Consider the following 19,777-nt stretch of genomic DNA (forward strand, 5'->3'; position numbering starts at 1 on the left):
TAAATCATAAGAGCAGGTACAATAGTATGCTATAAGCCAGCTATAAATATATTTTAATGGGATAAAGAAAGAGAGAGAGGAGCAGCGGGCTACAGATCTAGTGCTGTCAAAAAAGCTCGAGGCTCACGAGCAGCTCGAGCTTGGCTAGTCTTAGGCTCGATTCGAGGTCGGCTCGAGCTCCAAACGAGCCGAACCCAAGCCTGAGCAAAAGCTCGCAAGCTTTACTGAGCCGAGCTCGAGCTTATACCGAGCTAACCGAGCTTGATTGTGTATAGTTTATATTGCATGTTCACATTATTGATATAATAAACTAATAGATAAATATATATATTAGTATCTATTTACACAATAAATTAGCATGTGTTAGCACAATATATTTATTTTAGTCATTTTCTACTCTTTTATTAGTGTGATTAACTTAAAAAATAATTATACTTATCAAGAGATTATCATTAAAATATATATTATACTCCCTCCATCTACTTTTGATAGTCATATTTCTAAATCTGAAAAATTTATTTTTGATAGGCATATTTCAATCCAACAACCTATCATCTTAATGACTTTCTCGGATTTAACGCATGACTCTCCATTCTTCCACACATGATTGGTTATATGGGTATTGAGAAATGTAAATATTAATGAATTGCTTGTTTACGAGGAATGACTAGTAGCATGTTTAAATGGATGATAAGTAGAATTACTTATCCTTGGTCTGTGTGCCAAGATGAAATATGACTATCAAAAGTAGATGGAGGGAGTACTACTTATGGCCGAGCTCGAGCTCGAAGCGAGCTTTGCCTAAAAGCTCGAAGGTGCAATAGGCTCGGCTCGAGCTCGAGCTTAGACAGACAAGCTCGCTTGAGCTCGGCTCGTTGACAGCCCTATACAGATCTGTAGCCAGCTGCAGCACGGACTCCAAGACGTAATGTGTGTATGACAGATGTGACCAGGTATTAATATTATAGTAGACAACTATTGTATGAATTGGCTATTACATTAACTATAGATGATTTGGAGCTAGTAATGGGCTATACTATTAAACTTGCTCTAACATGCACAAATAGCGCATAAGCAAATTCTTAGCATCGTGACATACTTCACAATGCTTGGTAAATCTGAAGCACTTTCAAGCTGGTTTCATATTGTAAGACTTTCTAACATTACCCATATTTATATAGATGTTAATGAATCTAGACATACATATATATATATATATATGCATAGATTCATTAGCATCTATATAAATGTGGACAATGCTAGAAAGTCTTACATTGTGAAACGCAGGAAGTACTAACTAGTATCGAGACACGAAAATGTTCCAAGTAGAGTTGGCTATTAAACGTATGAGCATTGCTTATAACTTATAAGCTCTTCGACGATGTAACTCAACTGGATCTCAGAGTAAATAAGTCTCGATGAGTTCAAAGCCAGGCTAGAATAACTTACAGAAAAGCAAATTTGAACAAAACATGCAACATGCTTCAATATCCGCACATGGTAAAACCAGCCCCTGTTGGCGCCTCGTGGAGACCTTGGAGACCAGGACAACCTCGCAGGCCAAAGACTTCCACATTCCCCAGTCATCTCGTCAAGGCCCCTAATTTGGACGTCAGTGAACGGGCGCATCACAACTCACACGCACGGTGTTGCACGCTTCACTAGTTACACTACACGAGACGGACCCAACCATTGTCCGGCCATGCACGCACGGCCTTTCTTGTTCGTCGTCCAAGCTTGCCTCCGTCGATCATCGATAGAGCAACGTGTCGACGCCTGCAGCAGCGTCGGCGGCGGTCGACACCCTGCCTCTGCCGCTAAACCCGAACGTTAGCTGCCTGAATGCTCCCCTCCCCTTCGGCAACCGCACAGAGGCCAACGGAACCGGACTCATGGACCTTGCCGGGACGCCGTTCGCCTTCTCCGGGAGGAACACGCTGATGGCCGTCGGCTGCAGCAAGCATAACCACCTGCGCCACCGCGTGCCAGGGCAGCTCAGACGCCATCGCTAGCCACTCCTGCAGCTCACGACCTGAGCTTAGACTAGGCAATCGGTAACAACAGCAGCGAGGAAGCAACAAGAGGCAGCAGCAAGCTTGCTCCACCGGATAAATGCAAGGCGAATGCTTCGACTCGCTCGGGGAGAGGGCTGTCTCTGCAATTGCCGTCAGGGCTTTGAGGGAATCCTTACCTGGATGTCGGGTGCCAAGGTAAGCGCCTTCTTTTCAGACATTTGCATTGCACCTTCAGATATATAGATACTCCTACTTGTTTCCGGAGCTGGAAGAGGAAGACCATGCATGGAAAGAACCTGCAAACTCAATAGTATTATATATAAGATGTCAACGAGATGTACTTTCGTAGTAGAAATCTAGGAAGGCTAAACATGAAAAGGAATCTATTTCAGGGGAATCACATGTAAATCAATTTTAAGGTGTGCAGTAAATCCTAGATTTTGTTTAGCTTGTGCTATATCTTATCTACTACCTACTACCTAGGCGAATAAGCAATGGAAAATCCAGGATTCAGATTAATGCTGTTCTATGCTACCAGTTATGCTATGATAATTCAACTGATTGCCCTTCACTGTCTTTACAGTGGCAACTTGTCCCAGCTGGACTAAAGGACCTCATGTAGTTACTAAATATCTCCAGTTTTTTCAGCATAACTCTTCTGAAGTTTTGATCTTTCATGAAACTAATGTTAAATTATCCATGTTATTACTAGACATCAATTAGTACCAACTTCCGCCACAAAACAAGGATTACCCTTGCACCTTCACACAGTACTGCAACAACACTCCAGGAGGATTTCAGTGCTCTTGCCCATCGAGCATGATTGATAATGGTTACAGGTCAGGGACGGGATGCACTCCCTTGGTTTTAGTTCCACCTCCACCTAGTCCTGGTACTTCCTGTATATCCTGTTTGCAACTTTGTTCAACTACATTTGTCAAAGTCAAGTCATTTACAGATAATAGGGTATATCATACTTACTAAGAACTTATTAACCTAGTCCTGGTGTTTACTGTACATCATACACAGTAAGCACTTATGATGCACTTCTACAAATAATAGTGTCGAGTCTAAGTGATATTGCATTTCTGTTTACAGTAAGCACTTCTACAAAAAATAGTGTCGAGTCTTGTGATATTGTATTCCTGTTTACGCTTACACATTTGTTATGTTATTTAAACAAAGAAAAAAAAACTCCACAACACTTCAGAGATAGAAATTATTTTCAATGCATGACATCAAGGCTATCAGTATTAACAACGAGGATCAATTATATATCTATTAGGCTTGTCAAAGTTGCATAAAAAAAGGAATTGTAGTATCTAGAAATAAAATTGTCAGTGAAATTCAGCTAGTTCTAACGAAAAGATCGATGACATGCCTATCAACATTCAACAGACACATCCTGTCCTTATCCTTATTCCAAGTTACTGGCATTATTTTGATTACACTTGCGTCTAGATTATCGCCAGTTCTGACTGTCTGCACATATATATTCTCAAAAAGATATCTCAATTAAAAACAGTTAGGCTTAGAAATAGTACTCTCCACATGATTAATTAAATAGCTTTGATTAGGCATGACCTACAGCATCAGGAAGCTAAAATATGTTGATTGGTTCCTCTTGATGCAGGTTCCCCCTTGCAACGACAACCCCAAGGTTTGACATATCCTCCAAATCTATTAATTGTGCATACAATTTAGCATTTGATGGCAGCCTTCAGGTCGAAGTTTTCTTTTGGCAACTATTTTTCTAGGACCTAAAGCATGCCACAGGGCATAAGTGGAGATGGCATGACTAAGGGGAATGGCTGCCAAACGGGTCGAAAGAACTTCCCCATCACTATGGTAACTCATCAGCTTCTGGAGTGCTACCTTTATTTTTAACCTAAAAAAACTACAGATTCTGAACAAACAGTTGAAAAAAACATAATATCTACATAAGCTATTGAATGCAAATCGTTTTGTGATGTTCATAGCAGAGTAACTGATGCATAACATTTAGCTCATGGCATATGTTGAATATTACAGTCCAACAGGTCACCATGCCAAATCTAAACCACTGAATCGTGCTAAATGAACATGAATCTGAAATTGAAGAAAAATAAAATAAGTCAAAAAAATCAACATATGCACTTGATAGTCAAAATGCAGAGGAGTTTTACCTGTAGCAAACTCATGCACCTCGATCTGCCGCAAAGCAATCACAAGTTGCAGCATAGCCTGCAATTATTCATTGTTGTCAAATCTCATTAGCATCACTATAGTCTGTGTGGCACATTCCAATGAGAAAAAAAAAACTTGTTATCTGTTCCAACCTGTGCAGGTGCTATTATCGCACTGCCAGTTACAATAACCACGACAGCATCATGTATCTACTGGAGTTTTAAGAAAAGAGAGAGAAATAGAAAAAGAGCTGAATTGTTCAAGAAGAATGGTGGCTTGCTGCTGCAGCAAAGATTTGCTGCATTCACTTCCCAAGGCATGATGGACTTGTCAGCAAGGCTATTTGGTGCAGAAGAACTCAAGGTTGCTACCGACAACTACAGTGAAAATCGAATTCTTGGCCGAGGTGGCTGAGGTATACAAAGGCATTCTCCGCAATAAGAATTCCACAGTGTTCACAGTGTTCAATGAGAGCCAGGTGGAACAATTCGTCAATGAAATTTCTATCCTGTCACAAATTGACCACCCGAATGTGGTCAAGCTCTTAGGTTGCTGCCTAGAGACACAAGTGCCACTGTTTGGTATACGAATTTGTTCCTAATGGGACTTTATTACAGCATATTCACAGCCGGAATGCTCATTGCTCTTGCCCATTTGCAATTTGTGCCTTCTATACCAATTGTTCACAGAGAATAACATACTATTAGATGGGAATTATGTGGCCAAGGTATCTGACTTTGGTGCATCAAGATCAGTCCCATTTGATCAGACTCATATGACAATTGTTCAAGGAACAATTGGATACCTTACAGCCAGCTCACAGAGAAGAGTGATGTTTATAGCATTGGAGTTGTTCTTGCAGAGTTACTGACTACAGAGAAGCCAGTATCATTTGCCAGGCCAGAGGATTTGCGCAAGCTAGCCATGTACTATTTGGTAATGTTGGTCAACAAAGGTTGCATACTTCAAGCAGTAAAACCAATCATTTTGGCAGAAGCCAGAGAAGAGCAACTATATGATGTTGCACACCTCTCAATTATGTGCTTGAGTCTGAAGGGAGAACAATCAACAATGAAGGAGGTGGCATCAGTTCTTAATGGGCTGAGAAGGTCACTGGCCAAGGACAAAGCTATCAAAGGAAAAGAAGTGTACCCACAAAATAAGAATGAAGAAGAGGAATACCTGCTTCCTGGATCAGGGGTAGGATCATCCTCCACTCTCCACTCTTCAGAAGGAAGTAGGCAATGTAGCATGGAAGTTGAAATGATAGCTTCTTGCCATCTTACAAGATGATGTACTTAATGTAATCTTCTAAGCAAATGTATATATGTTGATTGAAAACTCATACATATGTAAGTGAACATATAGAAGGTCTCATAAATGCAGTAAAAATGATTTGCAGATCAGTAGTTTTGGGTAAAAGAGAAGAAGAAAATCCAACTAATCCAAAAAGTCAAAACCATAAAAAATATTGTGGACTCAGCATATGCAGCATTTTCCTTTCAAGGAAATGAGAGGAAGATCACCACTTCTCTTTGTGCCTGTGATTACCCCCCCCCCCCCCCCCCAAAAAAAAAAAAAAAATCCTTATGTGCTATCCTATACATCTTAAGTTAAGGTGTATTGATTCTCAACTTAAAAATGCATATCGAGGATAATGATATTTCAATCAGTGATAATCATCATAAAAACAAGTAATCAACACACAAGTGAAGGTTTTACTTATTGTTGGTTTATTGCTCTAGAAGAGACATAAACATCGTGAGATATTGGAGTGAACAACAAATGGAAAAAAGATTAGCTGAAACAGGGCCAGTATCATTTACCATGGGATGTCCATGGACAGCATTATAGTGTTATCCATGTCAATATCATTATGGCCTAAATTTGACTTCTAATCCGCAAAAATTTGCTCCTGATAGTTCTCCTTGCTAAGAAATTGGCTATCATTGCCATCCAGGATGCTGTCTCCTCAGCTTTCTCAACTCCTTTTCACACATCAAGTTCAATTGCAACTTCTACATCCTCGGCTGTCTTCCCCTTTAGCCTCGAGCATTTCAAAACCAACTGAATGTCAGCATTAACATGCCTAATTCCAGCTTCCTTAACCACTGCACTATCGATAATATCCAATATTGATTCTGCTGGGCAAGTGAAGTAAAACGTGAGCACATATTTCCCCCTTCTGGCCTGTGATAAGTTATAGGCTTTTCCCTTGTATTTGTAAGCAGCTCAACAAGGACCACATGAAAGCTGTACGATTCACTCTTATCCGTTTAACAGGCTTGTTTCAAAGCGCTCAGGATCTAAGTGTCCTAATGTCCCTTGGCCCTTGCACTAGGGTTGTCAGTTGTTGGCCAACTTGACACCCCGTTGGAGGACTGGTACATTTGTAGCTAGATGAAGACAAGAGAGTGCTGATGCAGTTTCAGTTGCTATCCATAAACGATGCTCCCATGAAATCAGTGTCAACTTGTTATTGTGACGGGTACGGGATACCATAGAAGGTGCTGGTACTTCTAGTTTTTTGGATGGAGCTTTCAGCTTTGGTTCAGTTTTTTGACCAAGCAACCCTTCTTCTTATCCTACAGCATGTGACGTCAATTTATCATCTATTTCATGGAGCAAACTTGCATAGTTGCATAGAGTACCATAGAAACTGACCGACGGCACAGGCACAGTTCTGAACGAGACGAACTACTACTCATTATTAAAAGGGTTAAGACGACAACTGGTGGACTCATGGGCCTCGAGTGCAGATGGCCGGCCCAATACCCATCAATACTTTCCATTTAAAAAAAACCAAAAGTGCAGCAGAAAAATAAATAAAACATAAACTGGACATTCCCTCAAAAAAAAAAAAAGACATAAACTGGACATGGCATAAAACCACCGGTTGGAACGATCTGACCTCTAGGGTTTTTGAAGATCCTCGCCGTCGCCGCCATGTATGGGAACTCCGGCGAGGGCCCCCCGTGAGGCGGCCGGACACCTTCCCTGCATCCTCCAGGACGCGGTTAGCAGAGTCTCCACCGCCCAGATCCTCCACTCGTCCGGCTACACCGCGGCGGAGCCAGCCGCCCTCCGCGCCCTCTCCGACATCGCCGGGCGCTACGTTGCCTCCCTGGGCCGCGCGGCCTCGGCCATCGCCGAGGCCCGCGGCCGCACGGAGCCCAACCTCGCGGACCTCACCCTCGCGCTCGAGGACCACGCGCTCGGCGGGTTCCCCGGCGCGTCCGACCCCGCCCGCCCCGTCCTCCGCTCCGGCGCGCTCTCGGAGCTCGCTGGCTTCGTCCGCGTGGTGCGGGAGGTGCCGTTCCCGAAGCCCGTGCCGCGGAGGGGAGGGGCCCCACGCGGCAAGGCGTGGGAGAGCTTCGCGGCGGCGGGGAAGGAGCCTCCGCCGAAGCACGTGCCGCGGTGGCTCCCGCGCTTTCCCGACAAGCCGGAGCCGGAGCCCGAACCAAAGGCGGCGTACGACGAGGCGACGGCGAGGTGGGAGGCGCGCGTTCGCCACGAGGAGGAGGCGAATGCAGAAGAAGCGGTGGTATTGAAGCCGAGCGTTGATGGCGGCGGGGAGCGCAGGGGAGTAGTACCGGAGAAGAGGGGGAAAGTGAGCTTCCGCGTGCGGGCGGAGAGGAAGAAGCGGCGGGTGGGATTGGACCAGCAGTGAGGCGGTGGCTTCGAACGGTTCGCGGAGAATCGAGAAAAATCCGCGGCAATAGTGCGGGCGGCGAGCAACCACCGCTCGGCCGTGGCCGTGGAGAATGGAGATGGACGACACGCCGCGGCGTTGCCCGGTGACCCCTGTCCAGTCGAGGGGTTGAAGAAGACTTGACGAGTTTTGGGCTCTGCCTGGGCCACACGTGGCGCCTATAGGCTACTAGCCCACGAGCCACCTGCCGTCGTGGCTGAACTGGCCGAAAAGGTCAAGTGTGTGGGTGATTGTACAAGTTATAATTGAGTTGCCACAGTTTATCACAAATTTTGGCTTTAGTTTGTTCACGCGGTGAATTTGTGGCGTAGAGCTGGTGGTTTCAAATTTCACAGTACTCTGCTTGATATACTAAAAGATCAATTTCTTGTTTTTTGAGGACGTCTGAGATCAAATCCACATGTATCCCTGAAGACTCCCTCGGCGATTCATTCGATCATCCCTCCTGAGTCCTGCCTTGGATTCGTGATTTCTCGTGGGTTCCTCACCGTGAGATTCATCATTTTCATCTTCAGATCTTGACTTGTGGAGACGATGAACTGGGTAACCGAGATTCCCATCCATTAAACAAGAAGAATCCCTTGTTGAAATTAAAGCAGGAACTGAGACAAAGATGCAAGGAGGAAAGGCAACAGTTCAGAGTGCTTTTTGACATCAACGGGATACAGAGAAAAACTACATTGTTAACATCAACTGGTGTAATAGTTATGATATATTACATCGAATTGCTACACATGCTTATAAACAGAACATACAGTCGAAGAAACTATTAATTCTTTGGACAGTAAATAACAGGCAAATCTGAATATAACTGAGGGGATTATACATGACATCAGAGAAACTATGAACTATTGACTATGAGATGAATGCATAAGATTAGCTAAATAGACATCCTAAAATGCTGAAGTTAGTACTTTACAGGAGACAGCTATGCCAAAAGCCATTTTTATAGTCACCAACACTGTTGCTCTGCAAAGAATTTCCCCTCCATGGAGTCATTGGCTCAACTACTGTGTGAGAACCAAGAAGCACTCGTGATGAGAGCCTAAAGGGTCTCAACCTCCAGTTAGAAATATACAGGTGCTGTTGATCTTTACATGTCATGTCACCACTGCTAATTAGTTATCAGCTGTTCCCAAGTTATATTGAAGTAACCATGCCATTTGCTCTTTACTGACTGTAGCCCAAATGACTGAAAAGCCCGCATCTTCGATTAGCTGGGAATGTACACGAAACTTGCAGGTCCAAGGCTAGCAAATCAACACCAGATACATTTAACATCACAGTTGACGCCTATGAAGGATCTCGCAAGGCAGGACTAGCCATTCTAACACGGTGAGCAACAGCCAGGGGCGGCCTGCCAACAGCTTCCAGTATCCTAGTAAAGGCAACCTTCGCAGGGACACATGTGACAAGTGGAATTCCCCCTGGTTTGATCAAGCCGCCAAAAATGCCACTCTGCTTATGTGCTTTTGCTTGACCACCTACTCCATGATGCTTTTTTCCAGTGGAAATGGAAGAGAGGGTTCGGACCTTCTGGCTTGACAGGCTTGCTTTTTTGGATTGCTTCTTTTGAGATTTAGAGGCTGACGGCCTCCTAACATTTGAGATGCTTTTCTTATCAACCTTAACCTGATGATTTGAATTTGAGTACTTTCTAAAATCTGAATTTGAGTACTTTCTAAAATCTGGTTTCATCTCCCAGTCTGGATATGCAAGGGTACCTTCATCATCACAATCCAATGCCCCTGAGGGGTTAGATCGGGGAATTCTTTGCATGGCAGTCCTCCTGCCTGTACACCAAGCAGGTTGCCCTCCAGTTCTCCCTTCCAAACTAACATCACCACAAAAAACCAGGTGGTCAGTGGAACCATCTTCAAGTATTTCAATTTGAACAGGATGCCCAACAATTGCTTTGCCATTCAGTCTGCTCATTAAGGAAACAAGAGGAACATGCTCTCCCTGGTAGCTAGCCTGGACCTTCAAGTCAACATCAAACAACATTGGGCCCCTGCCACGAAGACGTGAACTGTACTTTTGGTAGAATGAGGGTCCGCTCCAATATGCATTCCGATCAAAATGAAATATCTTATCTGAATCCCTGTTTAGGGGAGAAACCTTGGAAGAATCATTTCCATAGTCGTTAAAATAGCTGTAGCTTCGGCTAAAATCTCTTGTAGCCTTCAAACATGAAGAATATGTTCTACCATGGTACAAGTTAACCTCTGAATGACCTGTGTCCTCAAAAAAATCTGTTTCTTCGGAATCGTAATTGACCTCTTCGTTTTGGTAAAAATTTTGCCCCAGCAATTGCTGATTGGGAATTTGCATACTCCCTTCTCTGGGATTTCTACCATTTATTTTATACGGAGATCCTTCCATGAAACCATCTGATTTGTCTAACCAGGGATTTCCATCTGCCATATCCGATCTCTTAGGTGCATTACGGCTATTACGTTTACCTTTCATATGCCATTGGGAGACGCCCAACTCAGAAGAGCCATCCTCTTCTGATTCATTCACTTGACACATATAAGAAGAATAGGTCAGCTCATCAGCATCAGCATCAATATTCGCATGCCTGAACTTGTCAGAAGCTGGTAAGAAATAAGGATCATGGGCATGTGATGCTGGATGCAGAATCAAATCCGAACCTGCCCAAAAGATCACCACAGTGATCAAACAAGCCAAAATCCCAAACTCAAAATAAAACAAGAGCATAGCCATGAAACCATAGACAGAACTGATGAAAGCTTAGCTAGAGCTAAACAGAAACAAAAACAAAGGTACACTTAAGATAATTTGAGGGATTATCTAAATCATTTGGCTATCTCCTTTTTCTTGGACCAGGTCACACCTCGATTCCAAATTTGGCAGGATTCATTGTACATAACCAACATAAGCTCAGATAAGTCCTTATTGTCATATAAGTTCAGAATAATAGAATGGCTGCTAATCTGTCTTATAATATACTGTACACAACTAAAACTTCACAACAAAGTAAGTTTGGTTAAACCCAAACGGTGTTGTTTTGTTGTCTCACAACCTACATATTGTTTGAGTCATTGTCGGTTCAAAACTTTTTAAAAAAAAAGGGTCCAGAAATGTTTGGGCACCTAAAAAACAAATCAAGAGTGAGCATATTTGATTACTTTGATGCTATACTGTAAGATATAAATTGTTTGAACCTTATGCAACAACAATAATATGGTAACATTTTTCGCAATGTGAACCCACGTGTGTACAAGTAAAAATTGAAAGAAGTATTAGCATGGTGTGAACACATACATTGTAAAAGTTCAGCGTCATCTTCTGTCTCACTCTCAGAGCATTCCCTCTCTGAAGACTCATATATGTGCTTCTCAACAAGATCAGAAGATGTCTGCTCCTCAGAAAAAGCAGGATGATGAAGATAACTTTCAGTCTCAAAATCACCTCCTGTAGAAGCCACTTGTACGGAAGGTAAATCACTATGACTATGAGTTTCACCAGAATCAGTAGGTAGGAATACATATCTACTTCTTTTAGCTCGGTAATTGGCAGGTGATCGATCCATTTCTCCCTGAGTTAGGACATCCCCATAGCCATCATTGTGCTGTGACTGATGAGGCAATTTTGGACTGCTGTGCAAAATCTGAACCAGAGGTTGGCGTCTGTCACATTTTTCAATAGATTCATCAAAATCACTTCCATCTGATCTAATCTTTTCCGCAGTTGTGATTTTCTCCTTGCTATCCAAATTTTCTCCGGCCTGTATATGCCTCACATGCGAGATGTCTCCCAAGTGATTGCCAAAAAGATTATCAGAAATGCCCCGAGTAGGAGAATCTTGAAAGTTTCTCTTTGAGCCAGCATGGAGGACATATTGCTCAGCTTCCTTTTTTATATCAGAAGAAGCAGTTATGCCCTTCCGTTTCTTACTCTTTTTGCTCTTGTAGCGGGTACTTCCAAGATCTTTGTTATGTTTAGAGCAAACTGCATTTCACAAAGATAATTGAGGTTTTATATCCAACATACTCCCTTGAAGATCATGCAAACAATTTAGTCAACAATGAAGGAAGCTAAATCAAACTTTGCCAATAAATGGGCTTACCAGAAACGTTAGCAGGTCTGGAACCTTGAGTCTGATGCTTTGATGCAAGCAGCTTCTTCTCCAATTCAAGAGCATGAAGAATAGCATCTTCTCTACGTGCATACTTCTCTCTTTTCTTAACAGAAGTCCCTTCAGTAGCCTCTGCCTTCTCAATACATGCATCAAACTCCCCACACCTAAATGCTTTGACGCGCTTTGATTTTTCAATGTTGTACCAGTCGCTATGGATAAGAAAAGACAAGTACATAAGTTTCAGAATTCAAAATATACATAGGCAATCATGTAACCAAACAAACAATATAAATGCATAGTGTGACTATTAATTCATGAGAAAATAGTGCAGGTAAAATAGAATCAGAATGATTTCTAAAAGGCAAGGCAAACATTTCACCAATTTACATAAAGTCAAAGTTATTTCCCAAAGAACCACCATCTGTTTGGTTTCCACATAGCAAACATGCAAATTTCTCTACAGAACCAAAATGCTGAACATAGCAACTGTATAGCAACCTCAGGAATAAGGAAGCAATCTTATAATCCTCCTAGTTTATTTTCAGTTCTTCAAGACCAAACATGGTCACACTGAATACCATGAAAACACATGTTTAGCTTATTGTTTTTTTTTTACAAGGAACAGTTTGCAGGTTATCAGTTGCAGAAATTTCACTACACATTTTATATTATTATACATTACAGATATAAGTTCTTTTTCTTTTTTCTCAGAATTTAAACATCGAGGCACATTAAAAAAAACTGACATGGAGCTAAACTACAAAAATAGACCATTTTATGCACACAGCTATACACAGATTGCCTCTCGCCTTCTTCCGTCCAAGTTTCAAACAACTAAATTACTGAACAGGAAAATTGCATAGCATCTCAAATGCACTAGAGGCAGCAACTAACCAAAAAAATTACCTAGCCATCAGCAACAGAAGTAGAAACTTGGAAACAGATGGAAAATAAGGGAATCAGAACTCACACACTGGCATCCTCACGGCCGAGAAGCTTGACCGGCGTGCCGGACCTTGGCGACATGATCTGCGACGGCGGCAGCTCGTCGGGCCCCAGAATCCTGCCGGGCCACCATGACCCGTTCCTCCGCCGCACCCACACAATGGTCCCCGGCGAGGTATCCCCAACGCCGCAGCAGGCCACCTCCCCGTCTCCTCCTCCCCCCTCCGAGCACCCCGCCATCCCTCCCCCGGCCACCAAACCAAGCCCTAACCGCCGCCTCGCCTCGCCTCGCCTTGCCTCACCCCGCTTCTAGAAGCTTCCCTCCCTCTCGAGATCTACCCTCCATTCAAATCACGGAGGGCGCCTGCATCTAGAAGCCCTCTCCTCCGCGCTCGCTAGATCGCCCTGCCCCTCGCGCTCGCTCAGCGCCCCCCCCCCCCGGCAGCTTCTAGAAGCTTCTCAGCGAGGATCCCAAGGAGAGCCGCCGCCGCCGCCTCCTCACCCCCCTTCCCCCTCCTTCTCCTCCTCCTCCTCCACCTCCGCGAGGCAGGGCCCCTCCGGCGGCGCCGCTGGTTCGCTGCCGCCGAGGCGGTCGCCGGAATATTTTTTTCCCTCCTCTTTCTACGACAGAAAAGGGTGGGAAATTAAAGGGCAAATAAAAGGATTATTTTCTTTTTTCCTTTCGGGTAGTAGTTTTGTTCTTGGTTCCCGGTGGTCCGTTCTGCAAGAGAGAGAGAGAGAGAGAGAGAGAGGCAACGGAACGGAAGGTAACCGACGAGTCGAACCACCGAAGCCCGGAAGGAGGAGGACTGCGTGGCGTAAAACATGAGCCGGAATCGAATCCAAGGGGCGCGGACGGCGCACGTTACGGGAGCGCGGGGGGGAGTCCATGGCTTCCATGTGACGGAGTCGCGTCTCGCCTGCGGGTTTTCCGTTCTCGGGCTTGATTGGCACATGTACGCGAACACCGTGCGGCTGTACGCCTGTACGTAAGCACGCTTAACGGGTGTGAGTTTTGAGGGACATATAGCTACATACCACTTTTAAGACGTGGTAATTAATTATTTATCACTCATATAGCTATATGGGCTCTCATGTGTCCATGACATGTAGGTCCAATGATAAATAATTTATTCCGAGTTTTGATGATGGCATATGGGCATGTCTACCAAATGTTCCGGAAATATTTGAATGTGTGTCAATGGATTTTAATCTAGCATGTATAGTACGTTAAATATTGTACAATTATAAAAAAATATTTATTTGAAGTTAATATTGCCAATTAAATTTTAGGGGTAGAGTAGTAGATGTACACTGAAATTAAATTAAACAACAACACACAGAGTAGATTCTAAGTCTATCGTAGTTATAGCTGGATAGAAACACTGGGATTGTTGTTTTTTAAAAAAATAGTTACATTGGATGGGCAAGGGAAGAGGAAAATGGAAAAAATATGATATGTGAAGGATAAGGGTAACATTGATATTGTAAGTAAAATTGGTTACGATATGGTTTTACATAACATCAACAATCAGATTCCCATAAAAATATGTTAGAGACAATAGATAAAAAGCCACATGTTGTTTCGGAAGAAAAAAAAGATAAAAAGCGACATGTATTTTTTTATGTAGGGAAAGATGTCTGTCAACTATCATGGATCCTAATACCTAGTGTGCCTTATGAGTTATGGTGGTCATTACACTCTAAAAATCTAAGGATAAATGGGGATCAAGAAGGTGCAATCGCGAACGATGATGTACTCAAGTAGCTACACCACTTTCGCACTGCAAACTCAACTTGAGCGTTATGGTTGTAGAATGAACACAAAGTTGTCCCGCTTAATGGAATTTAGAATGCTGATAGATTGGTCATCGTTGGAGCTCTAATCCAGAAGCTGCAATAATTCTTAGTTATGCAAATTGGCGATGGAAAAATAACATTATTTTGCCATGATATATGGTTAACTGCATCTTTATTGGCGGAACACTACCTTGCACTATACTTGCATGCAACATCTAAACACATCATAGCAGGTACGTCCATGAGACAATGACTTTGCTCATCTATAATCTCCATGTTATCATCTATGGCAATTGACTAATAGTCGTAGGCTCTTAGCTCTAACTAGAAATTGTAGATGTGCGCATGAGTCGTAACAAAGGATGATGATGAGACACAATGTGCCACATGATGCTCCCATCCCTCTAAATTTATTTACTACAAATGTAGGGTGACAATAGAGGAGTGACCTAACTAGTTAGCGATTTATATGGGATAATAAGGCGGCGCCAAAAATAACCTTCTTGTATGGTTAATGTCAAAGGAGCATCTCCCTATACAATAAATCTATCTATTCCACAACAAAAATGACAAATACAAACAAGTTGGATGGTAAATAAGAGTCTTAGCATGAGATAAATCTTATCTCTACTCAATTCAGGTTTGTCCAATAAAATGAATTTATCTATTCTTAAAAAAAATGACAAATGCAAACAAGTCAGATGGCACATAGTCATTTTTCACTGTAAAACATTTTCCCTGTAAAACACCGGCCCATGGGACGATTTAATTGGAATGGCCCATATAAATGGCCCATAAGTTGCAGAATAAATTCCATTAGGCCCATATGGCAAATACTCAGACGCTTGGTCGTCGAGCCAGCCTGCTCCCAACTTTTGGGCTGCTTCCTGCACATTCCTCACATGCGCAAGCCCTAAAGCCCATAAAGCCCAGCGCAAGCCCTAAAGCCAGCAACGGCTAATTTCTCCCCTCCTCATCGCTGCGCACTAGCCGTTGCGACTTGCGAGTTGCGATCGCCGCCGCCGCCCACCTCCCATGTCCCATCGGCCATCGCTTCCTACAAATACGCTCCCCTGTCGAGACCCTAAACCCCACAAAGCAAGCATCGCATCTCTCTTCTTCTCCCCCCCTCCTCGCCGCCTCTCCCCTCTCGTCGATCCGACGCGCTTGGGGGAGTCGACGCTTTCTCTTCTCGCTTGCTAATCAAAGCTCTCGCATAATTCCCGTCTCTGTTTCGTTAATTTCCGCTTGTTTCATTTAATTACATAGTCTTCTTAGCGTGTTGATTTTTCTGTTTGATCCTGTGATTGATCTAGTTTACTTCTAGTGATCTTTATTGCTGCTGGTATTACTGCTGTTTGTTTCCTTGTTATTTGCGTGCTTGTGCTCTTCTGTTTCTGCTAACCATGGACGCAGGCTCCCACTCGATCTCGTCGGAGAAGAGCCACGGACTCGCGCCGCGGCCGCCGCTCCAGGAGGCCGGCTCCCGCCCGTACATGCCATCGCTGAGCACTGCCTCGCGCAACCCGTCGGCCAAGTGCTACGTGAGTCCTTGGTTTCCCCCCGTCCATGCGTGCGTATAGACTGTTCGACGAAATGCCTGACCGGGTATTGTGCTGCGCGTGCTCTGCAGGGGGATAGGTTCATACCGGACAGGTCGGCGATGGACATGGACATGGCGCACTACCTGCTCACGGAGCCCAAGAAGGACAAGGAGAACGCGGCGGCGTCCCCGTCCAAGGAGGTGTACCGGAGGCTGCTCGCCGAGAAGCTGCTCAACAACCGGACACGGATCCTCGCCTTCCGGAACAAGCCACCGGAGCCCGAGAACGTCTCTGCCGCGGATACTGCTTCTACCCACCAGGCCAAGCCGGCCAAGCAGCGGCGCTACATTCCCCAGGTAACGCACGAGCTTTGATGTTCCTTCCTTTACATTGATGCAACGATGTGGGATTGTGATTACTGATGCGGCTTTGAAACCGATGTAGTCTGCCGAGAGGACTCTGGATGCACCGGACCTCGTCGACGATTACTATCTCAACCTGCTGGACTGGGGAAGCAAGAACGTGCTGTCCATTGCGCTGGGCGACACGGTGTACCTGTGGGACGCCTCGAGCGGATCCACATCTGAGCTCGTGACCGTGGACGAGGACAGCGGCCCGATCACCAGCGTCAGCTGGGCTCCTGACGGCCAGCATGTCGCCGTTGGCCTCAACTCTTCCGACATCCAGCTCTGGGACACCAGCTCCAACCGACTGGTTAGTACATTGTTCGGTATCCTATAATATTTCGTGTCCTAATTCTTGCTTGATCAGTACATGAATCAGATTGTTCTTTCTCTGCAGCTTAGAACTCTGAGAGGTGTGCACGAATCAAGAGTCGGTTCACTCGCATGGAACAACAACATCCTGACCACTGGCGGTATGGACGGCAACATCGTGAACAATGACGTAAGAATCAGGAACCATGTCGTGCAGACATACCAGGGGCACAGCCAGGAGGTGTGCGGGCTCAAGTGGTCTGGTTCAGGGCAGCAGCTGGCCAGTGGTGGCAACGACAACCTTCTTCACATTTGGGATGTGTCCATGGCATCGTCCGTCCCATCTGCAGGCCGCAACCAGTGGCTGCACAGGCTCGAGGATCACACGGCCGCTGTGAAAGCGCTTGCATGGTGCCCATTCCAGAGCAACCTGCTTGCAACTGGAGGTGGTGGTAGCGACCGGTGCATCAAGTTCTGGAACACACACACCGGTGCATGCTTGAACTCTGTCGATACCGGATCGCAGGTGTGCGCTCTTCTATGGAACAAAAATGAGAGAGAGCTTCTGAGTTCACACGGATTCACGCAGAACCAGCTGACATTGTGGAAGTACCCGTCGATGGTTAAGATGGCTGAACTCACTGGCCATACTTCCCGTGTCCTTTTCATGGCTCAGGTGAGTTTCTTCTTGATTAGTAGTTTTGCAGTCACTGCCTATAAGTTAATCTGTTATTTGCTGATCGTCTTACTGTGATTGAACTACAGAGTCCTGATGGTTGCACAGTAGCATCGGCTGCTGCAGATGAGACCCTGCGGTTCTGGAATGTGTTTGGTAGTCCTGAAGCCCCCAAGCCTGCAGCCAAGGCTTCCCACACTGGGATGTTCAACAGCTTCAACCATCTCAGATAAGGATGAACCAGGTGAACAAATTCGTCTATTTGATCTGGTCCTTTGGACAGCTTAAAAATGATCGTGCTGGTATATTTCTAGAACTCGTATTTATTCCTCGATTGTTTAACCATGTTGAGCCTCAGGCTTTGGTTATTGATCTTTTGCTCACTGATTTTCCTTTTGCAATGCTCTTGCAGATTGAGATGGCCTTGGCACAATAGGCTGTGCAAGAAGAGCATTGCAGTGCTTCTCATGATAATGATCCAATCGTTTCGGTTAGTGTCATTGCTCCCTAGTTAGCACTTAACACAAATGCATAGTACGGTGTAAATGATCTTTGTTTGTTTCGTTTGCTAGCTTTCAAACGGAAGATCGCAAGTGAGATTTGGCTTCATCGATATCTTCATCTTTGATTGGTAGATACTATCTTCGACTTCAAGTTCACAAAGAGCACCAAAAAGAACCTGGAAATGTGCAAAACCTTATCACTTATCGGGGAATGAAATGCTGAGTTGGTGACTTGAGATAGGAATATATACTTCTGGCAATTTAGTTAGTTATTCTGTACATTATCTAAAAAAAAGTTAGTTCTTCTGTAGAGCATATGTAAAGCACACACATAGTATCTAAAAAAATTGATCTTGTTTTAATTGCGCCAAAAGATCAATTTTTGAAGAATCTTTTGGTGGAAACATCAAATGATCGGTTTGATGTAACAAAACAAGAGGTGTAGTTCAAATATTTATGTACGTTCTTCCTCCGTTTCATATCATACTATTCAAAACTAGTCGTTTGACCTTTTTTAGTCAAATTTTATCTAGTTTGATCAATTTTTCAATACAAAACAAACATATTTGTAGTAGTAGTATTTTTGTTAGTTCATCCAGAGTACGGACACATTTGACCAAGGTTCTAACTTCTCTTAACAGATAGTAGCACTTGCATTTTTTGTTCATCTGAAGCAGTAGTAGGGCTGAGGTGCCGTAGTAGGGTATAACAATATTGGAAATTTGATTGAAATTGGAACGATGTGATGGAAAAGTTAAAAGTTTTGATGTGTAAGAAAGTTTTTATGTGATGTAAAAATTGAAAGTTTGAAAAAAAATTAAAAGTTTAAAGAAAAAGTTGGTAACTAAACTAGACCACAGTAGAAGGGAACCATGAGGACAAACAAAGGAACAGTGATTCCCACCCATGTGGCCCGCGAAATCGGAGCGGGCAGGATTAGGATTCGAATTCCACCCCTCCCTTGTCGCGTTATGCCTCTCCCTCACAGCCTCGCTCCGGTCTCCGCCTTCTCCGCCCCGCGCGCGGTGCCAGGCTCGCCGGTTCGCCACTACCGCACGGCGCGGCGCGGCGTATGGTGGTAAAAAACAATACGATGACACAGTAGTGGAGAGCACGAGAGATTCCGTGTGCCCCCGCGGCCGCGTGCACCAGCTCACCGTCTGACTTGCTGCTTCGCCGCCACCCAACAGCCAGACCCGCCCGGCCGGGCTAATTCTCGGATCCCCTTCCGCGCCAACGACACGCGCGCGCCCGGATGCATGTGACCACCGCCATCAACGCTCCGCCGCGCGGACGCACGTACGTTAGCTCATCTGCTCTTGTGGAGTGGGGTTTGGCTACGACGACGACGACGGCCTCCTCGGTTAATCTGCTGTGATGCTGCTCCATATGTACGTGTACGCTTCACGATCCTGTGTTCGCTTGCGGTGATTTGGTTTGAGGCTAATTGCCAACGAACGCAGGCTCTGGCTAACTACTAACCTAGGAACATGGAATGATGCTTGCTGGACTAGAGATAGTACTAGCATATATATACAGGTACTGGTGGTTGCGGATGTTGTCTGTTGGCGTCCACACAGAACATTACAAGAGAT

At 44.5% G+C, this 19,777-nt stretch overlaps 3 protein-coding genes, 1 long non-coding RNA gene and 1 pseudogene across 8 annotated transcripts; 3 read left to right on the top strand and 2 right to left on the bottom strand.

Annotated features, from left to right (window-relative positions):
• Positions 1-1,317: 1,317 nt before the first annotated feature.
• LOC136355121 (uncharacterized) lies at positions 1,318-6,776 on the bottom strand. 4 transcript variants are annotated; one of them, XR_010739210.1, is made up of 5 exons: positions 6,008-6,776; positions 4,181-4,238; positions 2,769-2,943; positions 2,192-2,311; positions 1,318-2,018 (listed from the first exon to the last, which is right to left on the bottom strand). It is a non-coding gene; the product is annotated as an uncharacterized lncRNA (long non-coding RNA). The 4 variants fall into 4 exon arrangements; XR_010739211.1 differs by having other exon boundaries at positions 2,769-2,923; positions 6,008-6,153; XR_010739209.1 differs by having other exon boundaries at positions 2,769-2,933; positions 6,008-6,153.
• Positions 4,320-5,518, top strand: LOC112936106 (wall-associated receptor kinase 17-like; annotated as a pseudogene).
• A 320-nt stretch (positions 6,777-7,096) lies between the features above and the next one.
• On the top strand, positions 7,097-8,274 carry LOC9270043 (transcription initiation factor TFIID subunit 8). The gene has a single exon (XM_015770286.3). It carries the CDS (start codon positions 7,132-7,134, stop codon positions 7,849-7,851), a length of 720 nt encoding a protein of 239 aa, XP_015625772.1. The 5' UTR covers positions 7,097-7,131; the 3' UTR covers positions 7,852-8,274.
• Positions 8,275-8,556: 282 nt separating this feature from the next.
• On the bottom strand, positions 8,557-13,609 carry LOC4330429 (uncharacterized protein At1g51745). Its single transcript, XM_015770285.3, has 4 exons — positions 12,969-13,609; positions 11,987-12,207; positions 11,182-11,868; positions 8,557-10,547 (listed from the first exon to the last, which is right to left on the bottom strand). Exons 1-4 carry the CDS (start codon positions 13,181-13,183, stop codon positions 9,187-9,189), a joined length of 2,484 nt encoding a protein of 827 aa, XP_015625771.1. The 5' UTR covers positions 13,184-13,609; the 3' UTR covers positions 8,557-9,186.
• A 2,227-nt stretch (positions 13,610-15,836) lies between these two features.
• Positions 15,837-18,705, top strand: LOC4330430 (cell division cycle 20.2, cofactor of APC complex). Of its 2 annotated transcripts, none has more exons than XM_015767208.3 (7): positions 15,837-16,287; positions 16,377-16,643; positions 16,732-17,001; positions 17,089-17,679; positions 17,769-17,981; positions 18,092-18,169; positions 18,252-18,705. In XM_015767208.3, exons 1-5 carry the CDS (start codon positions 16,150-16,152, stop codon positions 17,910-17,912), a joined length of 1,410 nt encoding a protein of 469 aa, XP_015622694.1. In that variant the 5' UTR covers positions 15,837-16,149; the 3' UTR covers positions 17,913-17,981; positions 18,092-18,169; positions 18,252-18,705. The 2 variants fall into 2 exon arrangements, with proteins under 2 accessions (XP_015622694.1, XP_015622695.1); XM_015767209.3 differs by having other exon boundaries at positions 17,769-17,923.
• Positions 18,706-19,777: the final 1,072 nt, after the last annotated feature.

The sequence above is a fragment of the Oryza sativa genome, chromosome 2 (assembly GCF_034140825.1).
Source record: "Oryza sativa Japonica Group chromosome 2, ASM3414082v1".
NCBI classification, from domain to species: Eukaryota; Viridiplantae; Streptophyta; class Magnoliopsida; order Poales; family Poaceae; genus Oryza; species Oryza sativa.

Coding starts and splice junctions, on each gene's coding strand:
- LOC9270043 (XM_015770286.3), top strand. CDS start 7,132: ATGGGAACTCCGGCGAGGGCCCCCCGTGAGGCGGCCGGACACCTTCCC.
- LOC4330429 (XM_015770285.3), bottom strand. CDS start 13,183: ATGGCGGGGTGCTCGGAGGGGGGAGGAGGAGACGGGGAGGTGGCCTGC. Junction 12,208..12,968: donor GGCCGTGAGGATGCCAGTGT/GTGAGTTCTGAT, acceptor TCTTATCCATAG/CGACTGGTACAACATTGAAA. Junction 11,869..11,986: donor CAGACCTGCTAACGTTTCTG/GTAAGCCCATTT, acceptor TGTGAAATGCAG/TTTGCTCTAAACATAACAAA.
- LOC4330430 (XM_015767208.3), top strand. CDS start 16,150: ATGGACGCAGGCTCCCACTCGATCTCGTCGGAGAAGAGCCACGGACTC. Junction 16,644..16,731: donor AGCGGCGCTACATTCCCCAG/GTAACGCACGAG, acceptor AAACCGATGTAG/TCTGCCGAGAGGACTCTGGA. Junction 17,680..17,768: donor GTGTCCTTTTCATGGCTCAG/GTGAGTTTCTTC, acceptor ATTGAACTACAG/AGTCCTGATGGTTGCACAGT.